At 37.0% G+C, this 22,941-nt stretch overlaps 1 protein-coding gene across 17 annotated transcripts in view; it reads right to left on the reverse strand.

Annotated features, from left to right (window-relative positions):
* Positions 1–22,941, reverse strand: part of Trip12 (thyroid hormone receptor interactor 12) — a 152,711-nt gene that overhangs the window by 61,649 nt on the left and 68,121 nt on the right. For 16 of the 17 annotated variants that reach the window (XM_008844465.3, XM_008844459.3, XM_017800960.2 and 13 more), the window contains 3 exons: positions 10,789–10,894; positions 6,764–6,900; positions 730–813 (listed from right to left, as the gene is read on the reverse strand). In XM_008844465.3, coding sequence (XP_008842687.1) covers positions 730–813; positions 6,764–6,900; positions 10,789–10,894 — 327 coding nt within the window. The remainder of the gene's footprint in view (positions 1–729; positions 814–6,763; positions 6,901–10,788; positions 10,895–22,941) is intronic. The other variant, XM_008844467.3, reaches the window with a different exon arrangement.

Genomic DNA, 22,941 nt, shown 5'->3' on the forward strand with positions numbered 1-22,941 from the left:
ACACACACACACACACGCAACATTCATGAAAATCATTACACTGTTTTTAGTTCCAAAACTAAAAAAAGCTATATTCATGAGCATTTTCATTTTTTAAAAAATTGTCATTTCTCTCAAGAACTTAAAAACAATGTGAAACTGACTTATAATGTTTCCTCTAAGTCTTACATTGGACGTCTAGGAAAAATGTAACATTTGAAATGAAAATACAGATCCACCTATTCATAAGGGAGTTCATGTAATGTAAAGTTGTTCCTTCTAAAAGCTCTGACAGTATTTTTTTCCATCTAGAGTTTACATATATACTACATAATTCATTTTGAAGTAGATGATCAAACAGACAAAAAGAACATGTGGCTTGGGGGAAAGGGCACTTATTAAATGCATTTACTAAACAGCAGAGAACTTACTGAGGTCTTTTGTAATTTATTGTTAAAGCCAATTATACATGAAATCAAGTGAAGAAAATTTTGGAAAAAAAAAATTTAAGACTGCTGGGTTAATAGTAAAAATGACGAAGCATATAGATCAACTTCGGAACCTAAAGCACCAATCTGTCATTAAGCTAATTGGATTTTTTTTGGTGGGGGAAAGGGGGAAGATATGTGGATGCGCAGGCACTTCTAGGTAATATTCAAGGGAACATATGTGAACTGATCTCAAGTGAAGAACAGGAGTATCTGGCATCCCGTGGTAATCATTTCTTGCCGGCTCAATGGCAGTTTTTACCTTGCAATCGTCCCATCTCAGAATCATCCGATTCACTCTCCCCAGAGGTGGTCATGCCAACAGCCCCTGCAACAGAACTAGAGGCTTGGGGAGAGGGGGAAGGTGAGGATTAGGAGGAGCATTTAAACTCACATGTCTGCCTTATCTTAAAACAGAGAAATGATGCTTTACAGACTACAATAAAAGGCAATAACACTACTTTTCCTGCTATGTACTCCCCTCTTCTCTGCATCATTCTATCACATTTAAAACAAGTATAGAAATAAAACCTTTCATGCCTTTGAAATATTTATTGAGTATGTTCTGTCCTAGATTCCTCTGGCAGAAGTCAATGAATTAATACTACTAAAACCATTGTGATATGTAAGAAACAGAAAATAATCATTGATCTGCTTTCTCTAATTCCAAGACTGTGGGAAGACTATATACTTACTTCTGGAATCAAATACTGAAAAACTGCATTACAATGGACAGGTAATTGCAGAGCAGTGCTATTAAGTATGAAAGAGTCTAGGGATGTCAAAAATTAAGAGTAGAATGAAAGAATCAGAAGGATCCTACCACATGAAGCATACCTGAAACAAAATAAATCCACTGTAAGGCAACAGAGATTAATTCTATTATGAATCTGACCTAAGAAAAAACTATTCTTGCAGAATTATCAGTCTGCTTGCTGTGCCTCTTAAGTGTCTGCTGAAACACTCAAAGTTTCACACACATATGATCTGCATATGACCACATCATTCACAACTGTTTACTAAATAATGGCAGAATACAAATCCAGAAGACTTTTATAAGTAGTACAGGAGTAGCTGGGTGTGGTGGTGCACGCCTTTAATTCCAGCACTTGGTGGGCAGAGGCAGGTGGATCTCTCTGAATTTAAGGCCAGTCTGGTCTACATAGTGAGTTCCAGGCCAGCTGGGGCTACAGAGAGACCCTGTCTCAAAAAAAAAAAAAAAAAAAAAAAAAAAGAATAGCTCTTTAAATTTACATATATTAATCCGAGTATGGAATAGTGGTGGGTTCCAGGCCAGCATAGGCCACAGACATATAACAAGATCCTATCGTTAGGATAAATAAAAGGGTACCAAGGTAGTGGCTACCAACTCTGCATTTTTATGCAACTTTTCTTCACACTTCTGTAACGTCATTGGAATTTTTTAATTCTTCGAAAAATTTATAGGTTTTGTGATGCAAGTACAGAGCTGTACTCATTTCATTCACCTATGTATTGTCTGGGGCTGCTTCCTTGCTGCAATCCCGGAACGGAGTGACTGTTAACAGAGGCCACATAAGGCCTCAAACATTATATGATCTTTTATAGAAAATATTAACAATTCTATGGTTTAGGTTACAGGTCAATCAGACAAAAATAAGAGAGAGCCATAATTTTAAGATTAATGGTTGCTGATTGAAAAAGATTAACTGATAAGCCATACTATGTGAAGCTTCTTATAAGGCAGTTTTTTAAAGTTTCTGGTTCACACCCTTTAATCCCAGAGGAAGCAGGAAGGTCTTCTGAGATCCAGGTCAGCTGAAGAAACAAGGAGACCCTGCCTCAAAACAACAACAAACCAAAATAACACCCAATAAAAACAAGAAAAATGCTTATAGGCAGAAACTCCCTAAAGGTTTCCTCACAACCCCTGAGATAGAAGATTCTTCATACACAGTAAAAAACTGAAGTTTCATGACTTTGAAAGTACTTGCCCAAGCCAGACTAGTAGCAATCGGATCTGAACCCAGAGAGTAGGGCTTCACAAACTCTATCTTTCAGAAGTCTACTTTTTTTTTTTTTGTCTTTTTTGTGAGACAGGGTCTCCTTGTAGCCCCAGCTGTCTTGGAGCTCAGTATGTAGACCAGTCTGGCCTCAACTCACAAAGATCTGCCTGCTTCTGCCTCCCAAGTGCTGGGATTAAAGGCGTGCACCACCACGCCCGGCCAAAAGTATACTTCTTAAACACAATTTTCAATTGGAATTTTTAATTCAATTACAGTCATTGATCTATATTGTATACAAGCCCACAAATAAATAATGGTTATTTTAGATGCCAATTATGACTGGGCTTGTTAAAGTAGCTTTTTCAGGTATGTGAAAAGCAAACATGAAGTCTTAATATGAGATAGTTGGTTTTTGCAAAGCACTTTCTAGAACACACACAAAGACAGAAAATTCACCAAAACCTCATTTAATTTGGGCTTTGAGTCTGATGCTTGTTTTCACTTTAAAAATATTCCAAGAATCTATAATCAGTAAAGGTCTCTAGTTTACTAATGAATTTTGTAATGAACAACAAATACAATGCCACAAAGGCATCAGATAAACAATATATAAATCTTGGGAAACGCATAATTAAAAGGCCTGCTTAGTAGCCAGGCATATTAGTGCACACCTTTAGTCCCAGCACTTGGGAGGCAGAGGCAGGATCTCTGTGAGTTTGAGGCCAGCCTGGTCTACATAGTGAGTTCCAGGACAGCTGGGGCTACAGGGAGACCCTGTCTCAAAAAGACCAAAAAAGGCCTGCTTAGTGTAGAGCACTTGCCTAGCACAAGCCAGGCTCTAGGTCCAATCCCTAGCATGACAACAGACAGATGAACAGACAAAAGAGCTGGTAAAGTTCTATTACAGTGAAATTCTGATCTTAGGGAGCAAGAAAAATCAGTTACTCTGCTTTTCAAAGTGGGTAAAGGTGCCAATTGACAGAAATTACTCAAGACAAAAAGCGATCATCTTGCCAGCCCTTTCTGTGTATATACATGTGTGTCCAGCTGTGTGTGTCAGCAAACTTGGTGGGGGGGCCAGAGGCACGTACTCGGTGCCTTCCTCTAGCTAATTTATTCCCCTGAGACACCATCTTTCACTAAATCTGAAGTTGTTTTGGCTTAGGCCAGCAGCCATGTCCCAGCAATCCTGTCTGCTCTCCAGCAGTTCCAGAGCTAGAGGAGCACAATCTTGTGTGAGGCCGAGGCCAGTCCTTTTTGAAAAAAGACTTTTATTTTATGAGTGTTTTGCCTGTGTAGATGTATGCAGTGCCCAGATGCCAGAAGAGGGCGTAAGGTCTCCTGAAACTGAGGTTACAGCCCCACGTGACAAGCCCAGCTTTTTCTTTAGGTGCTGGGTATCTGAACCCATGTCTTCAGGCTTGTGCAGCAAGCACAAGGCATCTCCCCAGGCTGTGAAAGGTTGTAAAACTTATCCAAAGTTCCCTTTATGTGGTTTTACAAAATTACATAACTCAAACTAGGTTAGCCTTTAGGCTAACATTTAACAGTAAAAAGGTAGCTCTTTTGCAAAGTACTGCAAGTAAGAAAATGTAGTCAATCAAGTCAAAAATTCTTTATTCAAGGCTGCCAACTTCATTCAAAGAACATACAATTTCTGCACTGAGTCAAATATAAAAATATGACGCCTTTAATCCCAGCACTTGGAAGGCAGAGGCAGGAGGATCTCTGGGAGTTCGAGGCCAGCCTCATCTACACAGCCAAGTTTCAGGCCAGCTGGGACTACAGGGAGACCCTGTCTCAAAAGACTCCCCCGCCAAAATTTTATTTATTCATTTATATATATTTTCCTACCAGCAGGGAAAAACTCAAAGCCAAATTTTCAGCATTAATAGTTTTTCTTTTCTTTCTTTGATAAGAGGTATCACTATGTACTCTCCTGGCAGGGTCCAAATTCACAAATCCACTTGAGCCTGCCAAACACGGCAATACTTTTTTTCTAAAGCCATGTCTCCTTTTGGTGTATCTAACAGTACATTACATAGTCTACAATAAAACTTGGATGAAAACAATGGAGAAAATAATGTCTAAATCAGAATGTAAAAATTCTATTTTAGAACACAAAGTTTATACTTTAACACAATCTGTTACGGCCCCCCCCCCAACCCAAAAAAAAAAAAAAAAAAAGCAAAATATTTATAAGGTTTGCAGAATTAGATTTTTACCTGCCAGGAACTGCTTAGTATCATGCACCTTTACAAAACTATAGAGTAAAGCAAAAGCACAACTACTAGCGATGTAATTATTCTTTACTATGAGCTCCATTATCAGGTATTATATAATAATCATTTTCTGTGAAATTATGAAATCATGATATAAAATGTAAATGTCAGAACAACGTCCACGTTTCCTTGCCATTTCATTATTTTAAAGGACTTTATCAACTGCAGAAACACCGTCCAAGTGGGATACACTTCAAAGGGTAGTTGAAATCACCACCACAAATCTGTCCTCTACCCTCAGAGGACATATGTTTAAAATACAAACTAGGTTTGTATTTTACACATAGATAAAATAATGCCAAAGAACATAATGTAAAGCTGGTAAGTAAAATTCACTCCACATCCAAGAAATACTTTAAACCGCCAGCAGAACAAGTCCTACAATATACAAGGGGACCATCCTCTAAAACATACTAAACCCAATGTTTCTCCAACAAGGAGCATGCAAACACCAACTTTGAGTATGCCTCTATCACACTGTGATTTCAAGAATGAATAGCAATGAAACACTCAGCAGTGCTTATTCTCATAAAACATTTATCCTCTTAGATAACATACCAAGGATAAATACCACCCCCCCACCACATTCTATCTCTCAATTCTATTCATATGAATTAAACTCTTGTAATTCCTAGGGAGAGGACACAGCTGTGATGTGCACTTGAGTTCTAAGATGTGGATTTAAGTCATACAACTTTAACCTGGAACACTGGGCAAGTTTAACCAATACAAGCCTCAGTTTTCCCTCATTTATATAAAATGGTAGTAAGAGAACTCATGCCTCAGCAGGTAACTTTATTAAATAAGTGTGAAATATTTAATACTGTATCTGCAACAGAGTATGCTGTATTACGTGTTATAAATACTGTAGTAATAATATATTTAGAAGCTTTGCTTCTGTCATCCATTTAGGAATCGGCCCTACTTCCACATTCAGACTTGAAATAATAAGAGACTGAGAAAGTGATTATAACACTGGAAAGGAGAGGCTATGTGTTATCAACAACTTCAATGATTAAAATGAGATGGCCTATATTCGTCCAAATATTTACCAACTCTTCAGAAAAACTATGCAAGGAACAATACAAAGTGATTTTTTCGAAGTCCTTTGCCAATAAAAGATATACACTCTAAGTCCACTAGTTTCTTACAAAATTGGGAAAGACTACTGACTTGAAAGGTGAGGAAGGAAGACAGTAAAAAACAACAGTAGTAGACCTTTCTGGCAAACTGTGACATACAACCAGCCAACGAGGCATTAAAGAAAACTAGCACATATTCTAATATTAAAGCATAGTGCATGAAACAGGTTTGCTAAAAAATAAGTATATGCCTATGTCTGAACCTGATGTTGCATCACCATTTTAGGAATTCATCTTCACACATTTTTAATGATGAACAGTATTTTTAAAATCTGTCTAGAAAAATCAATGTCACACTACATTTTAAAACTGACTTGCCACGAAAAATAACTTTAGTATTTTTTTTAGTAATAGTAGTAAAAACACATTTAATGCTAAAAAGAAATGAATTAATTTAGCTGTCCAAGGATATCCAAAAAAATGTAAATGTCCATAAAAATAAATACTATTAGCCAAGTACCTAGAGTGCAAAACCAATTTTTGGAGTTTACAAAATTCTACATTAAGATTTACATACTTTGATAGCAATTTAAACTACAATCTTTCATTTTTCTTACGAATTTAAATTCTTTCTATCAGACAACTGTATGTATTCATCAATATATAAAAAGTATAAATAACATATATCTGCTTAAATGCCCTTTGAGTGTAATTAGCACAGGTGTGGTTTGGGCAAAAAGTTAAATAACCAGTAAATGAACCCACTAAATCAAAATATCAAACTGATAAGGCAAAATCAAAACAGAACAAAAATTTTTTAGTAACATCTAAGTATTTCTGTCCCCGCCTTTTTTATCATACTTGGGATGCAGAAAAGGTCAATTCATCTATAAACGAATTTATTAAGACAATGAAAGGTGTCTTAGGGCTAAGAAGTGCTGATCTACCTGCAGCTCCTTGGGGAGTTTCATCTGTCCTGGCAGCTGAAGAATTCACTGTCTCCTGGTTGCTTTCAGGGTCTGCCATTTTCTCCTGCCGCCGGGCCTCAGCTGCTCCTCTCTTGCCCAGGCCAGAGCCTCGCCGACTGCAACAGAAAAATGTCATCATAGGCAGCCTTACCAGGGCACCAGCAGCAATGTATAGATAACACAAAGCTCAAATTCATAGTGTACAAAAAGCCAGTTTCTTCTTTTAAAATAAAAATGGTTACTCATAGTGATTTTTCTGTAACAACCAAGACTTTGCATATTTAAAATTCTTCCAAGTTATATGGCATTCACAGTATAAGCTTTTGTGTTACTGGGAGCTGTTGTCATCTTTACAGACATGATTTTTTTAAAACTTCAGATAAATGAAGTCTCCTAAATCTCCCAAAGAGAAAAAAATTCTACTCATTTAAAATACAGCCTCACTTCCAAGCTAAAAAAGTGAATCAATACACAAAGACAAAGTGACACTGACAGTTTAAGGATGAAAATATCTGTATCAGAGTACCTAAACCATCCCAAAATATCTTAATAGAGAACTTCATCATGTGAAATAACCATGAACTTAATATTTACCAAGAACAAACATGACATCTCAGAAGACATGTTTAAGAACAATGTAAGAAATAAAATAATCACACCTTTTTCATGAAGAAAATTACATTTTTTGTTGATCTTTTCCCATTTTAATAAAAAAAAAATCAGTAAGCAAATTGAGCAAGGAGACGGCCCACTTGTACAATTTAATACTACTTTGACAGCAGCTCTTCAAATTACCTTAGAAAATGTCAAAATCTACTACTAAAAACGTTTTAATTGCTTTTTGCTTCGTAAGACAAAAGCTCAAGGGGCTGGAGAGATGGCTCGGCAGTTAAGAACACTGTCCTTGCAGAAGACCCGGGTTCGAATCCCAGCACCCACATGGCAGCTAACAACTGTCCGTAACTCCAGTTTCATGGGATCCAACAGCCTCTTCTGTCCTCCACATGCATTGAACAACACAGGTGCACTTACCTACACGCAGGCAATACACACATACACATAAAATAATAAAATATGAAAAAAAAGAGAGGAAAAAAAAAAAAAGCTCGGATAAAATCAAATTTGCCAAGCTACAAATCAGGCAGATTCAGTCATTCAGCATCTAATTTTCACAACACAATGGGCAGAACATGTATATAAGGCTACCATCCTCTGAAGACAAAGGCACTACCTCAGTGAGCTACAAGTAGAACCCAAATTCTTCAGAAAAGGTTTTACATCAAGAGTGTGCTATATTAGCTTGTGCACAATAGAGCCATATATATTAGATGTAATTTTACATGCACCAATCAACTGGCCCTGTGTACAAAAGGCTGCAGTGAAAACAAGAGGAACACAATATTCAAAACCTGGTCCAAAACAGATTTTCAACCGTGGAGAACTAAGAACTATTTTCACAGGAATTCTTAAAGTATTGCTAAGAAACCTCAAGCACGAAGTTATGCTAATTCTAGACATTTTAAGTATTGTGAAGAAGTAGAAACTACATGTGGAGGCTACGAATACAGGTACAGTGGTAGCACAAGGCTACTGTGCATGAGGCCCTACGTTCAACATTCACTATCCAAGTATCTCTCAAAAGTATAAAAGTAGAGACAGACTTAGGTTGGCAAGGGTACATTATGTTTGTTATTATGGTATGAACAAGTCATTCTTTTCCTTGTGTAGTCATTATATCACCACTTAAAATCAAAACCGACTAACTTAAGAATCAAATGAAATTCAAAAATCTTACTGCTTACCCGAGTCTTGAACAGAAAAAAAGGCAATCTAGGATCACTGACCCGTCATAGGTTTTGATGCATGTAGTAAAGAACAAAAAACTGCATTTAAAAGAGGAAGAGCTGGGGCTAGAGAAATGGCTCAGGTGGTTAAGAGCACCGGCTGCTCTTGCAGTAGACCCAAGGCTTGGTTCCCAGCACCCACATGGTAGCTAACAGCCATCTTATAAGTCCAGTTGAGGGGGATTCAACACCCTCTTCTGGCCTCCTTGGGTACTGCATGATCATGGTGCACATACAGAACACTCATATATATAAAAAAAATGACAGATAACTGACATTTGTCTACTGAATAACAACATGAGTATCCTTTCATAGCAAACCTGAAAATCTGAGACAATTTCATGAAAAGGATTTTTTAATCTTTAACCTAAGATTCTCATTCAATTAAGTATATGAAATAAGACCCATCTCAAAAGCAAGTGAAATTCTTCAAATCAGATCCAAAATAACTTGGAAATACAGGTATTGGAAATGTGAAAGAATACACATAGTGGCCACACTTTTTCTTGGTAAGATCTTGAAATACAAAACGAAAATTAAATGTTTCTTCTCCTTGCTCATTAAACTCAGTTACTGATGGCTGGAAACTTATTAGGCAATATTAACAGTCATTAAAAGAGGAATCTCCTTTAAAGTTTCATCAATCCTGCCAATGGCAAATGTAACCACATTTTAAACAAGTCAAATCTGAACAAAGATGCTCATTGAGACATATATCTGGCAGACTACAACTCTGAAAACAACCTAATGGCCAACTACTAGACATGACTGTGAAAATGTAGCCAAAGAAAGAGATGATGAAAGTGACAAAAAAGAATGGACTTGTGATAGTCCTCTGAGGCAGTGATTATGAAAGTTGGGCTTTCTCTATAATTCCACTGAACATTAATGCAACAGAAATTAGACATGAATAATCACTGAAAAAACGTGTCACACTCAGCCACTTAGTGACTTTTTAAAAAATCTATTTAACTCCAGGTAAGCTGGGGTAACAAGGAGACTGTCTCAAAAAGACCAAAATAAATAAATAAATCTATTTAAAACAATCAAGTTGCTGTTATTTAATAAAGGAAGGTTTTAAAATAAAAAATTAAGGAATGGGTAATTAGCTCAGCAGTTATGAGCACTTATAGCTCTTGCAAAGGACCCATATTTAGTTCCTAAGACCCGTACCAGGGGACTCCAGCTCCCCCAGGGAAATCTGACAATCTTCTGGTCTTCTCAGGCACCAGGCAGGGATATACTGCACATATATACATATATGCAGGTAGTCAACATAACATAAATTTTAATGTTAAAAAAAAAAAAGAAAAATTGGGGCTGGAGAGAGAGATTGCTCAGCAGTTAAGAGCACTGACTGCTCTTAAGACCCAGGTTCAATTATCAGCACTCACATGCCATCTAACAGTCTGTAACTCCAGTTCCAGGGGAATTTGACACCCTCTTCTGACCACTGCAGACTTCGCAAGACACAGGAACACTTACACACATGCAGGTATTATACACGTTTTTTAAAAATGAAAACTGTAAATTAAGTAAAACATCTAAATAGGAGCTAGAAGATGACTTGGCAGTTAGTTAAGAGCACTGGTTGTTCTTGCAGAGGACCTAGGTTTGAATTCCAGTACCCACATGATGGATAACAACCATCTTTCACAAATATTCCAGATGATCTGAGGCCATCTATTGACTTCTACAGGCACTGCACACACAGTATGCTTACATACATGAACACTCATAGGCATAAAAATAAAAATAAAGTATTTTTTAAAAACATCTAAATAATAGTGGACAAAAAGCACAAAAACACTAGTGATATTAGAATGCATACTTTTAATAGTACAGTAGACAATTACTTTACACCCCCCTGTGATCCCATTACTTGGGAGGCTGAGGCAGGCAAATTCTGAGTTCCAGAGTAGCAAGACCCTACCATAAAAAAAGGAAGGGAAGGGAAAGGAAGAGGACAAGGGAATAGAGGGGAAAAAAGGGGGAGGAGCGAGGAAAGAGAAAGGCAAGGAAGGGAGAGGGATGGAGAAGTAGGAGGGAGGGAAAACTTAAATTAGTAACTTTAAAAATAAGAATTCTGATCAAATCTGGAGATATCCGAGCAATAGAAGATAAATGAAAATATAATCTGAAAACTACTAGATTAATTACCTGGTACTAGCACAGGAGCCCGTGGTCTTTTGGCGTGTGCTCCTCCTCAAACTGGGGAGCTCAGCAGGTGGGGACTCACTGCGCTTCTTGGTAGATTTTCTTAAACCTATATATAGGAAATATAAAAGTTAAATAAGAAGTTATGAATTGTTTTTATAAAATGTTCCACGTAACCATTCTGTTTAAAATCCCACAGAATCTTTCCCTGACCTTTCCAGCAGTACTCCAAGGTTAACTGCAGAGATCTTTATGTGGCCTTCTCATAACAGGAAAGCTAACACTATGTGGCATTCCAGTTCAGGATCAGTCTTTTGACTTGACCCAAACTTGACTCAAGCTACCCACGTCATCACAATCCTGCCTTTCTCAAACCATCTTCTCTCAAAGTTCCTCTCTCTTCTCCACTAAGGCCAAGAGAGATTTTTTTGTAGGCATTCCTTACCAATAACTAAATTTTCTAAAATTTATAGTATTATTTGGTCTCAGTAAAGATACTGAGACAACAAAAAATATTTTGTTTATACCACTCCTTGGGCAAGGAACATGTAAACAAAGGTCAGTAGAATGTCCAATTTTAGATCATATCACTGGGGGAAAAAAAAATCCAGCACAGTTTACATATTATTCTAAAAGCTACTTAATTCTTTTACAGTTAATAAAAAACAAACCATGGTACAATGCATGAAGGTATACTGGGTGGTAGGCTCCATCTAAACAAAGACGTTAAATAGTGGAAATTCAACGGAGTTCTCTGAAAGCTACTAGACCACAGTGAATGGATGTCAACTTTTTCAAGGATGAATTGTGCATTTCGTTTGAATCCCTTCTATTTTTCCATTAAGTTTTTTATGTTTTGAATATGTCACTGCTTTATAGTAAAAAGGGATTCTATCCTCTTGATTCCTTAAAAGCACCAATAAGAACTGGAAGATAAATGGTTAAAGAAAAGAATTCTAGGTATTTTCATCTTTTAAATTCTGTTTTTGTTTTGGTTTTTGAGACAAGGTTTTATTATGTTGATTTGGCTGGCCTGGAACGCTTGTGTGTGTGTCTGTGTATGTGCCACACAGACACACACAGACACACACAAAAACCAGGCTGGCATCAAACTGACAAGATATCCATCTGCCTCTGCCTCCAATGTGCTGGGATTAAAGGTGTGTACCACCAAGCCCAGCTTCTTAATTCTTAATTTAAAAACTCAACTAGCAACGGTCTATCCAAAGGTAAGGAAAGGGGTTAGTGAATGCAAAGCAAGTTACTCAAGAGTCTTCAAACACAAATCAGAAGCTATGAAGGCAAAAATCTATGGCCACAGAGAAATTACTTAGAAATCTAAACCAAATATTAAAGAAATTTCTTTCCCAAACTGTTTTTTGTGTAATAACAAGACACTTAAAATTGACATAATGTACTGATGTAACTGAGAAAGATCAGCTTAAGATTTTTTTTGTTTTTTTTTTGAGATAGGGTCTTCCTGTAGCCCCAGCTGACCTAGAACTCTATGTAGACCAGGTTGGCTCAAACACATAGATCACCTGCCTCTGACTCCCAAGTGTTGGGATTAAAGGTGTGAGCCATCACACCTGGCTCCGATTAAAAATTCTTGAATTTCCATTTTTGTTTAGTTCTTAATGTGATTTTATGATATACTCACACATATACTACTATGCCTTCTGTCTTTGCCTTGACATGCAACATGGTCATGTGAAAGACAAATGTTATGAATGTGAACTGTCAGCAATGGAGCTGACAAAACGTATAATAAAGCCATAACACTATTTTTTAGCATGTTATAAATTCAGCTAGGTGTTTTAACACATGCCAGTAAACTCTGCACTTAGGAGGTGGAGGGAGGAGGATTAAGTTCAAGGCTACCTGAGCTACAGGAGGCCCCCTTAAAGCCAAAAATGGATGGGCATAGTGGCACACACCTTTAATCCCAGTACCAGGGAGGCAAGGCAGGCAGATTTCCGCCTTTTCTACAGAGAGAATTACACTGCGGGTCTACAGAGAGACCCCCGTTTTAAAAGAATAAATAAACAAACAAACAAAAGCAGAAAATACTCAAAAGCACAAATTAGGATGATCAAAACACATTAAAAACATAAAATAGAAAAAAAAGTTTTCACTTAATGAATCACTTTAAAAACCTAATATAACTGTCCATACCATGATACATTAAGGGACAGTAACACACATTTACATCTACTTGGTGACAAAAGAAAAATATTCAAATGAATGTACTTGACTACTAGTATACTGCTAGCTTTAGGGAAGGGTATGCTTTTTAATCAAACTTTTTTTTACATTTTCACTATTATTAATCCTGAGCATTTAAACTTTACTCAGGTATAATTCATTATAATCTGCACTTCAGTGAATGGCTCAATGAGGTTAAAAAAATGTACTTAACTATATACAAAATGACAATCAAGGCATAGAACATTTTCATCACTCTATAAGCTCCTTCGTGCAGCAGAAGGTATTACATGCAAATGAAAACAAAAAGTTAGGGATGGCTATTGTAATTTCAGGAAAAAAAGAGAAGTCAAACACTTAAAAAAGTGACAAAGGGATGGAGAGATGGCTCAGCAGTTAAGAGCACTGGCTGCTCTTTTGGAGGACCTGGGCTGGGTTCCCAACACCCAACTGGCAGCTAATAACTTGTCTTTTAACTCCAGTTCCAAGGTATCTGACACCCTCTTCAGGACCCTACATGGTGTACTTACCAAGAAGCACATACAACAGTCATTCACATAAAAATTAAAAATACAATTTTAAGTGATAAATAAGCCAGGTGTGACACCCGACACCCCCCACCCCCGCCGACTTAAGATAATAGGGTCTCCCTGTAGCCTGAGCTGACCTGGAACTCACTGAGATCTGCTTTCCTCTGCCTCCCAAGTGCTGACAAATAATAATTTTGTATCATGCAAAGTGATCAATCCATCAAGAAGATACAGCTAACCACGGAATAGAAACAATATAAAAATTGCAAGGAAGCTGGACTTATAGGAGCACATCTTTAATCCCAGCACTTGGGAGACAGAAGTAGGAGGAACTCTGTGGCATTGAGGCCAGCCTGGTCTACAAAGTGAATTCCAGGCCAGCTAGGGGTACAGGAAGTCCCTGTCTCAACACAATTTTTTTTTTTTTTTTTTTTGCTAAGGAGGACTGGAGAGATGATAAACTGAGAAGTTTAAGAGTGTGAACTGCTCCTGCAGAGGGCTTGAGTTTAATTCCTAGCACCCATATCAGGCAGCTTACAGCAGACTGTAGAACTCCAGATCCAGGGGGATCTATCACTTCTGGCCCCAGGGACCTGCATGTGCTTTTGTATGTGTGTGGGCATGCACACACAATTTAAATATAAAATTGCTGTTCAAAAGAGTTAAGGATTTCAATGCCACAACTGAAAAACAAGATCATCCAGACAAAATCATTAATACTGGACAAGTGCTGGTCAAATAACACCAAGTGGACACAACTATGGTGATAAAGAACACTCCGTCCAACAGAACTAAATTATATATAGTCTTCAAAGTGCACAAAGAATTCTTCAGCATAGGTCTTCCTTTAGGCCACAAACAAGTGTGAGTAAATTTAAGGATGAAATCCTATCATTATCTCTTATGACTAGATGGCATAAACATAAAAACAACAGGACACACACAAATACAAAACAGGAGGAATCATGTAAAATTAACAAACTAAACAGTATGCTCTTGAACAACTAAGTCAAAGAATAAAGGGGAAATTAATTTACACTTTGAGATCCCCCTTAGCTCTCCCAACGTATCAAAACTTAGGGGATACCATAAAAAGTAATAATTCTAAGAAACATACAGCAGTAAAAGCCTACTTTAAAAAAAAATGAATGCAAAGGGCTACCTAGTAGTGTTACTCTGTGGTGGAGTGTGTCTCTAACATTAGCAATGCACTCATGTTCATCCCCAGAATTGTACAAAGCCATGCTTTACCTGAGCTCTTAGATCCTTCCAAGCATGAAGCTGGGCTTTAACAGCCAGATGTGGGAACTGACTCTAGTTTTTTTCATTTAATTTTGGTTGAATATCACCCCTAAAAACCTAATTGTAAGTCAATACAGTATTCACAATGTTTTACCTAAAGTAGGTGTGAACAAGTTGCAGTCTTGCCGGCCAAGGTCAGCAACAAGTCTGATTCTATGCAGTCCACATGTTAGGAAAAGTCCAATTGTAATAAAAGATAACTTATGGGACGGAGGCTGGCTCCGTGTAGTCAGCAAAGCCTGAAATACGTACTATAAAATATCTATCAGCCTAGGCTGGAGGGATAGCACAGCCATTAAAGGCTAAGGCTAAGAACCAAAATATCACCCAAAGGCTAAGAAGGAAAAGAAAAAAGTCAGGATGCCATTTCTGATCTAAAAATATTTGAGACTTTTACAAAATGTATGTTAAGAATGCTGTTAGTATTTTCACAGGGATTGAATTGCATCAGTACATCAATTTGGGCTAATACTGTATTTCAACAATAGTAGTGCATTTAATCCACAACAGACTTTTACCCCTCTCCCCATTTTTCTTTGTGTGTATATCCTTAACTTCTTTCATTAATGTTTTACAATTTTCACTTCCACAAATGAAAACACAGCATAAGGCCATTATGCTACTTCAAAAAATTGAGCCCAAAAGAGGATCACTTTATATAAGTACATTTTCAGTAAGTTGCTCAAGTCAGTGAGAATACAAATGGAAATAGCAACAAGGGTGAACCTGACATAACTTAAAACTACATTATTATCTTCAAGCAAACAAATATTTATTAATGGCTTTTTTGGGTAAAATATATTCACAAAACGGGTAGCAAGCTATTATCAGATAAAAAGTGATTTATTTTTAAATCACTCAGGAATAAAAGGCAAATTTGGGGATGATAATGAGGTAAACAAAAAATTAAAAGGTAAATCAAAAAAAATTTTTTAAGTTGTATCTTCCAGTTAATGAATAACCACTACATTCACTGAATTGGCAGTATAAATTAAAGATATTAGGAAATGTGTAGATATTTGTCCTAAGAAGAAACTGTGGACCATGGCCAGTAGCAAAAGGAGTTAAATGACCAATAACAGGGAATACTTAAATAAAAAATACAGTAAAAAAATCCTAAGAATCATTAATCAGAAGGTGTACAGATCATTTTTTATGATGCTGCTGGAAATGTAAATTCATACATCTATGAGCAATTTCAAAATATTAACATTTAAAATGAACATAACCAGTGATCTCACAAGGAAATAATTTATTACATAAAAATAACTTATGAGATAGAAATTACAATAAAATGCTGAATTTAGGGAAAGGTCCAACCAAATATAGTTATTAAAAATGATATAACTTGGGCTGGAGAGATGGCTCAGAGGTTAAGAACACTGGCTGTTCTTGCAGAAGATCCAGGTTCGAATTCCAGCACCCACATGGCAGCTAACAACTGTCCGTAACTACAGTTCCAGGGGATCCAACAGCCTCTTCTGTCCTTTGAGGATGCTGCACGACACAGGTGCACTTAACTACATGCAGGCAATAACACACATACTCATAAAATTTTTTTTTTTAATTATATAACTTAACCTGGGTATGGTGGCACATGCCTTTAATCACAGCACTCGTGAGGCAAAGGAAGGTAGATCTCTGTGAGTTTGAGGTCAGTGTGGTCTACTTAGAAAGTTCCAGGCCAACTGAGGTTACCCTACAGAAAGATCCTGTCTCAAAAAGACTTAAAAACAAAAACAAAAAATTTTAATATAATTTAAGCAAGGCCTGGTGGAGTTCACCTTTAATCCCAGCACTCTGGAAGCAGAGGCAGGCTGATCTCTGTGAGAGCAAGAGCAGCTGGGGCTACAGGGAGACTGTCTCGAAAGATTTAAAAAATAAATAAATAAATAAATAAAATATGTAATTTTGGGTGGTGCACCCAGGCAAATTTCTGACTTCAAAACTAGTCTGGTTTATTAATTTCCAGGCCAGCCAGGGCTACACAGTAAGACTCTGTGTCAAAAAAAAAAAAAAAAAAAGATGTAATTTATAGGCCTAGAGATGCAGTTCAGGAGTAGAGTACTTGAATACTGTATGAAAGAACCTCAGTTTGATCACCAGCACCAAATTTTATAATTTTTTAATAGGACAAAAAAGCGAGTATAAAATTATAGTTTTTCACACCTAAAACATAAATGCTACCTTACTCTGTTACTGTGAGGATGAAATTTAATGTACATCAAGTTCGTATTTGAGAGTCAGGCATAAAACAAGCACTCGGAAAAGCAACACCTACTATCATGAGAATAAGTATGTGCACATGCATAGAAAATGGCTGCCTTCTAGGTAAAGACAAAAGACTGAGAACATGCATTTAACTGTCTCTCTTCATGAAACACCAGTAAATAGCATTTAAAAAAAAAAAATCTGACACATAAATCCACAAAGATGGTAAGAATGGAAGACTCAATCGTAACGCAGTTTTACCAGGTGAAAAGCAGAAATATGAGGCACAGCAAAGTCCAGAAAGCTAAAAGTAGAAAATTGAGATAAATATCAATTAGAATTGAGGCAACACACACTGAAAAAAGACTCAGGAACTGACGGCACCAAGTACCTCTGGAGCAATTTTGGAGTTAAAACTCAGGACTGATTGATATCAGATGTATATGAAGCAATCAAGACTTCCAGATCCCCTCCCCCACTTGCACAGCTGGGCAACTGTCACTTTCTGGACCAAATAAAACACAGGGCCATTATTCTTTACAAAGTGTAAAGTACAGAAATTTTTATTAAAGCAGGTAGTCAACAAGGAGGGAGGTGGATCAAATGCATATAAAAAACATAGGAGATGACATATACCCCACCCTCCTTGCCAGGATGATTCTTAACTCGGTCTCAAAGAACTAGGACACAGCTTCATTTTGAGACAGGAACTTGAAAGAACCTTGCCTGTAGAATTTTACCAGGCTAACAAAAAAAGAATGTAAACATAATGAAAGATGAAGTTTCACAACAGACCAGTTCAACCACCACTAGGCAGTAAATCTCAGTCAAACCTCACTCATGTACTCAGAGGTTAAAAACTAAACTTTTGCTCTTCCTTATACTTGACTACAGGGAGACTACCAGACTCTAAAGAAAGTTCCTAGTTTACAACAAAAAAATTCAAGCACTTCCATCCACCAAAGAAAAAAAAAAAAAAAAAAAAAAAAAGCAGGGCAAGGAAAACTAATGTCCTCAAAAAAAAGTATGTCCATGAACCAAATAAGAGTTTTTTCTATAAGGGAAAAAAATAAAACAAAAATACCACCTCTTTAAAATAAAATAGCAAGTACCCAAGTTGGGGACAGGGGTAGGGACAGACCCGAACCAATAGGTAAGTTGGAAGACAAAGCTAAAGAAATCTACCAGAAAAAAAAAAGCAAAGTAAGAACCCAAGGTAAGATCAAGGACCATCCAAGAAGAAAATCACTCCTAGTAACAGGAAATCTGGAGAGAGCAAAACAAGAACCACATAACTAACAACTGTCTTGGTTTATATGAAACTATGCCAATTTTTAAGGCTCAAAACGCAGAGCCAACAAATGACCCAAGGACCAGGATAGTTGGTCAATCTTATGAGGATTGGAAGCAAACACAAATCAACAGAAAGTAACTTTCTAAATAACGGCTATAGACCAAAAGCTTACATGAAAGAAAGTTATTGAAAAACAAGCAGTTCTGATATTCAATAACAAAAGATACTCTAGGTTCTTCAAAAGGAATTTCTTACTGAACAAGAATTAAGGTACTATGACACAGACTGAAAAATAAATCTGAATAAATAGCCAGCTGTGCATCTATAATCCTAGCACCGAGGAGACAGTCAAGAGAATGAGCTTGAGGCCAGTTGGGCTACACAAAAAGACTCTCTCCAAAAAAGTAAGATCTGAACCAAAAAAAAAAAACTGAAGCAAGCTCTAAGGCTAAAAATATAGCACAACCATGCAGAGAGAGTAACTACCATGTGGAGGTCTCCCATCCTCAGTAATCTGAAACAGATGTACATACACAGCTTCAGAAAAGAAACCATTAAGTAAGGAGTATGGAACTGAGAGGTTCTGAGTTTTGTAGGGAAATCCACAATAAAAAGCATTAAATTCAGGGAAAACAGGATTTAAAAGAACCATTTCTTTTATACAGTACAGACAACATTTATATATTCATGGTAATATAGATATGGATAAACAGAAAACATACAATATATGTTTGGTGAGTGACAGAGTCAGGTGATTTTACAGCAAAAGTTCTCCTTATGAGGCTGGGGATTTAGGCCAGTGGTGGAGTGAGTGCAGAGCATGGAGAAGGCTCTAGGTTCCATCTTTAGGGGGAAAAGGGTACCCTTGTTTTCCATAAGACAAGTAAGCGAATCAACAGTGGGAGGATAGGAAGGTAATGAATGAACTTTTTAAGGCACATAACTCATAAAACAAATTAAATCTCAATCACCTTTTGAAAAAGCGTGTGACGAGTCTGCTTGTAGTCCTTTTCCTGGTTTTGTTTTCTTTTTTTTTGAAACATTTGCTACGTAGGCCATGCTGGCCTTAAACTTGCCATCTACTTGCCTCGAGGTCCAAGTTACAGGTATGACCACCACACTCAGCTACTGATTCCAGTTTAATAACAGCACTTAGGTAACTTAGAATTTAAACAGTTCCTAAGTGATGATAAATAAACACAGGGCTGTGGAGAATGGATGCGGGAGAATCAGGAATTTAAGGCTAGTCTAGGCCAAGAGTCTAATTTCTAAATTCCTCTCTCCTGCTCTAATGGTTTTTACTTTTTCCCTTATAAAAATTCAGAGTGCCATGTATCAGAATGGAGGATCCTTTTAATCGAAGGAGAATTACATTCCCAGAATTCTGCATCTGCCTGATTATTTAATTCCAATATCCTACATGTAAATCACAACAGAATATGAATCTTAGCAGAAAGTAGATACAAAGACACATCAAGTGAGAAATACAACTAACAATTTAAAATTTTTCTGAAAGTTACTTAATTACTAAGTGTAACTTACTATGAAATCTAAATATTCGCTAATTGCCAAGTGTGGTGGCCCAAACCTTTAATGCCAACATTCCAGAGGTTTAGGTAGGCAGATCTGAGTTCCAGGCCAGCCAGGGCTGCAGTGACGCCCTGTCTTTAAAGAAGAGGAAGAGGAAGATGGAGGGGAGGAGAGAGGAAGGGATATGGGAGAGAGAGAGGGCGGGAGAGAGGGAAGAGTAAAGTTTCCTTAGTAAGCAGTTAGCAAAATACACTTTGTGATGGTTAATGTAAGAAAATAAGCATCTGAAGCAGGTCTGTGAGGGATTATCTTAAGTAGGTTAATTCAGATGGGAAGACCCATCCTATTTGTGGGTGGCATCATTTCCTGAGCTGGAGTTCTAGAATGTGTAAAAAGGAAAGAGCCAGCTAAGCACCAGCATCCAGTCTCTTCTTCCTGGCTACTGACACAATTTCACTAGCTATTTCATATTTGTGCTGCCTTGACTTCCTTGCCATGAGATGATGGAAGGCAGCCATGGAATGCCAGCCAACATAATAAACCCTTTCTTCCTTAAGTTGCTTTTGTCAGGATGTTTTATCACAACAGAAAAAGTAATTAAGACACACCATATAGACTAATTATAAAGTATTATTAAAATATAAAATACTCCTAAAAAAAAAAAAATCACCCAAACCAATACTGTAATACTGATTTTACATTTGACAAATCAACTTGCAAAAATGTGTTTAGTTAACACAGACAACCTAATTCTCACACCAAATCAGATTCCGTTCCTTCATGTGAAAAACCCAACAAGTTTTGATGTATGCAAAAGCTGTTTAGAGGTGACAAGACAGCTTAACTGGTAAAGCACAATAAACTTAGTAAAGTTTTCTTTAGACATCCATAAATAGGCTGTGGTGTTCCTGCCAACATGCTCACAACATGTACAAACTAAATTAGAAGGGAAAATGCTAGAGGGTGTGTTCTAGCATGCACAACAACCTGGTTCAGTCCCAGCACCACAAAAATAAAAAAGCCCATTAAATACTTGATTAGAATTCTTTGGGTTTTTTTTTTTTTTTTTTTTTTTTTTTTTTTTTTTTTTGGTCTTTTTGAGACAGGGTCTCCCTGGAGCCCCAGCTGTCCTGGAACTCACTATGTAGAACAAACTCACAAAGATCCGCATGCCTCTGCCTCCCAAGTGCTAGGATTAAAGGCATGCATCACCATGCCCAGCAGAGAATTCTTAACATATAATACTACCAGGTGTTGGTGTGTTACATGGCACTTTATGAAGTTCTCCCATTTATTTTTTATTTATGTTTCACAGGAATAAATATCATTTGCAAATATGATACCTAACATCTCTAGTATCAACTATAGCTGAATGTTTTCTTTAAACTCAACAGAACTAGCATAATAAATTTATACTGAATGTTCCCAATCAAAATAACTACATGTACTCAAAATGCTGCTCTGTATGTTTTTCTTCCTTAAATTTCTACTTCAATTGTGTATCCTAATTTTGTGATATACACACACTAAGCACTACGCTGACTCTCTGTACTCACTTATTCCTCAGATAGGTTAATTATGCCCATTTCACAAAAAGAAAAGATTACAAACTTTCCTGCCATCACCACCTTATAAAATAGCAGAAGTAGGATTCAAATCTAGGACTGATGATCTACATTATGGACTCTCTCACTAAAATATTTCGAGCCCAGAGATGAGGATTTAAACAAAAAACAAAAAAACCCCCTTGGACTGGAGAGATGGCTCAGCAGTTAAGAATGCTGGTTGTTCTTGCAGAAGACCAGGGTTTCAATCCCAGCACCCACATGGCAGCTAACAACTGTCTGTAACTCCAGTTTCAGTGGATCTGACGGCCTTTTCTGTCCTCCGCAAGCACTGCACAACACGGGTGTACTTTCCTACATGCAGACAATACACTCATGCACATTAAAAAACAAAACAACAACAACAACAATAAAAAAAACACAACCTAACTCAATTCAACCCTTGTAAGTAAAATTATATACCAATTTTGGTTAATTATGCCCATTTCACAATAAAAAAAAGACCATAAACTTTCCTGCCATCACCACCTGATAAAATAGCAGAAGTAGGACTGATCTACATCATGGACTCTCTCGCTAAAATATTTCAAGCCCAGAGATTATGATTTAAAAAAAAAAAAAAAAAAAAGCCAGGCGTGGTGGCGGCACGCCTTTATTCCCAGCACTCGGGAGGCAGAGGCAAGTGGATCTCTGTGAGTTCAAGGCCAACCTGGTCTACACAGTGAGTTCCAGGACAGCTGGGGCTACAAGGAGACCCTGCCTCAAAAAGACTGGGGGGGGGGGGGGAAATCACCTCACTCCTTATAAGTAAAGTTATATGCCAATTTTTTGGCTTCTTACACAAGTTCTTAATCTGAAATACTTTTAAACAATGCCTTTTAACAATGCCTTTAAGATTCCTTCCTAGATTCAGCACTCCCAATCTGTTCACTTAAAGTGTATTTTGACTTGAACACCAATTTCTAAATGACCTGGGGTTGAATATAGCCCTTGTGCTTCTTAGTTTTATGACCTTGTACAAAAATTAGACCTTGCCATATAAATAAAAAAGTTATGCCTGCCATATAAAGCAGATGAACGACAAACAGATAATCCATGTAAAGTACTGAGAACTGTCATACATAACTATAGTAAATACCAGCTGGCACATTGTTTTGAAAATGTTTTCACTTACCTTAAAAAAAAAAAATCCTAATGTTCAGGAGGTAAAGGCAGGCAGATCTCTATGAGATCCAGGTCAGCCTGGTCTACTATAGCGAGTTCCAGCTGGGGCTACAGGAAAACTTGTCTCAAAATGACCAAAAGTAGTAAATAGATTTTGAAGAGTGTAGTATGAAAATTAGAGATCATGAGGTAGTCATTCCTAAAGCCAGCAAAGGAGGATCAAATAAAATTTACTTTCTCTAGAGCCCCAATATCTCCAAATGACCCCATCATTTTCCAATATTAAAACATAACAAGATTTTAAAAATAAGGAAAAAACAAACAAACAAACAAACAAACAAACAAAAAAACACGT

The sequence above is a fragment of the Nannospalax galili genome, unplaced genomic scaffold (assembly GCF_000622305.1).
Source record: "Nannospalax galili isolate Female #2095 unplaced genomic scaffold, S.galili_v1.0 scaffold220, whole genome shotgun sequence".
Taxonomy (NCBI): Eukaryota; Metazoa; Chordata; class Mammalia; order Rodentia; family Spalacidae; genus Nannospalax; species Nannospalax galili.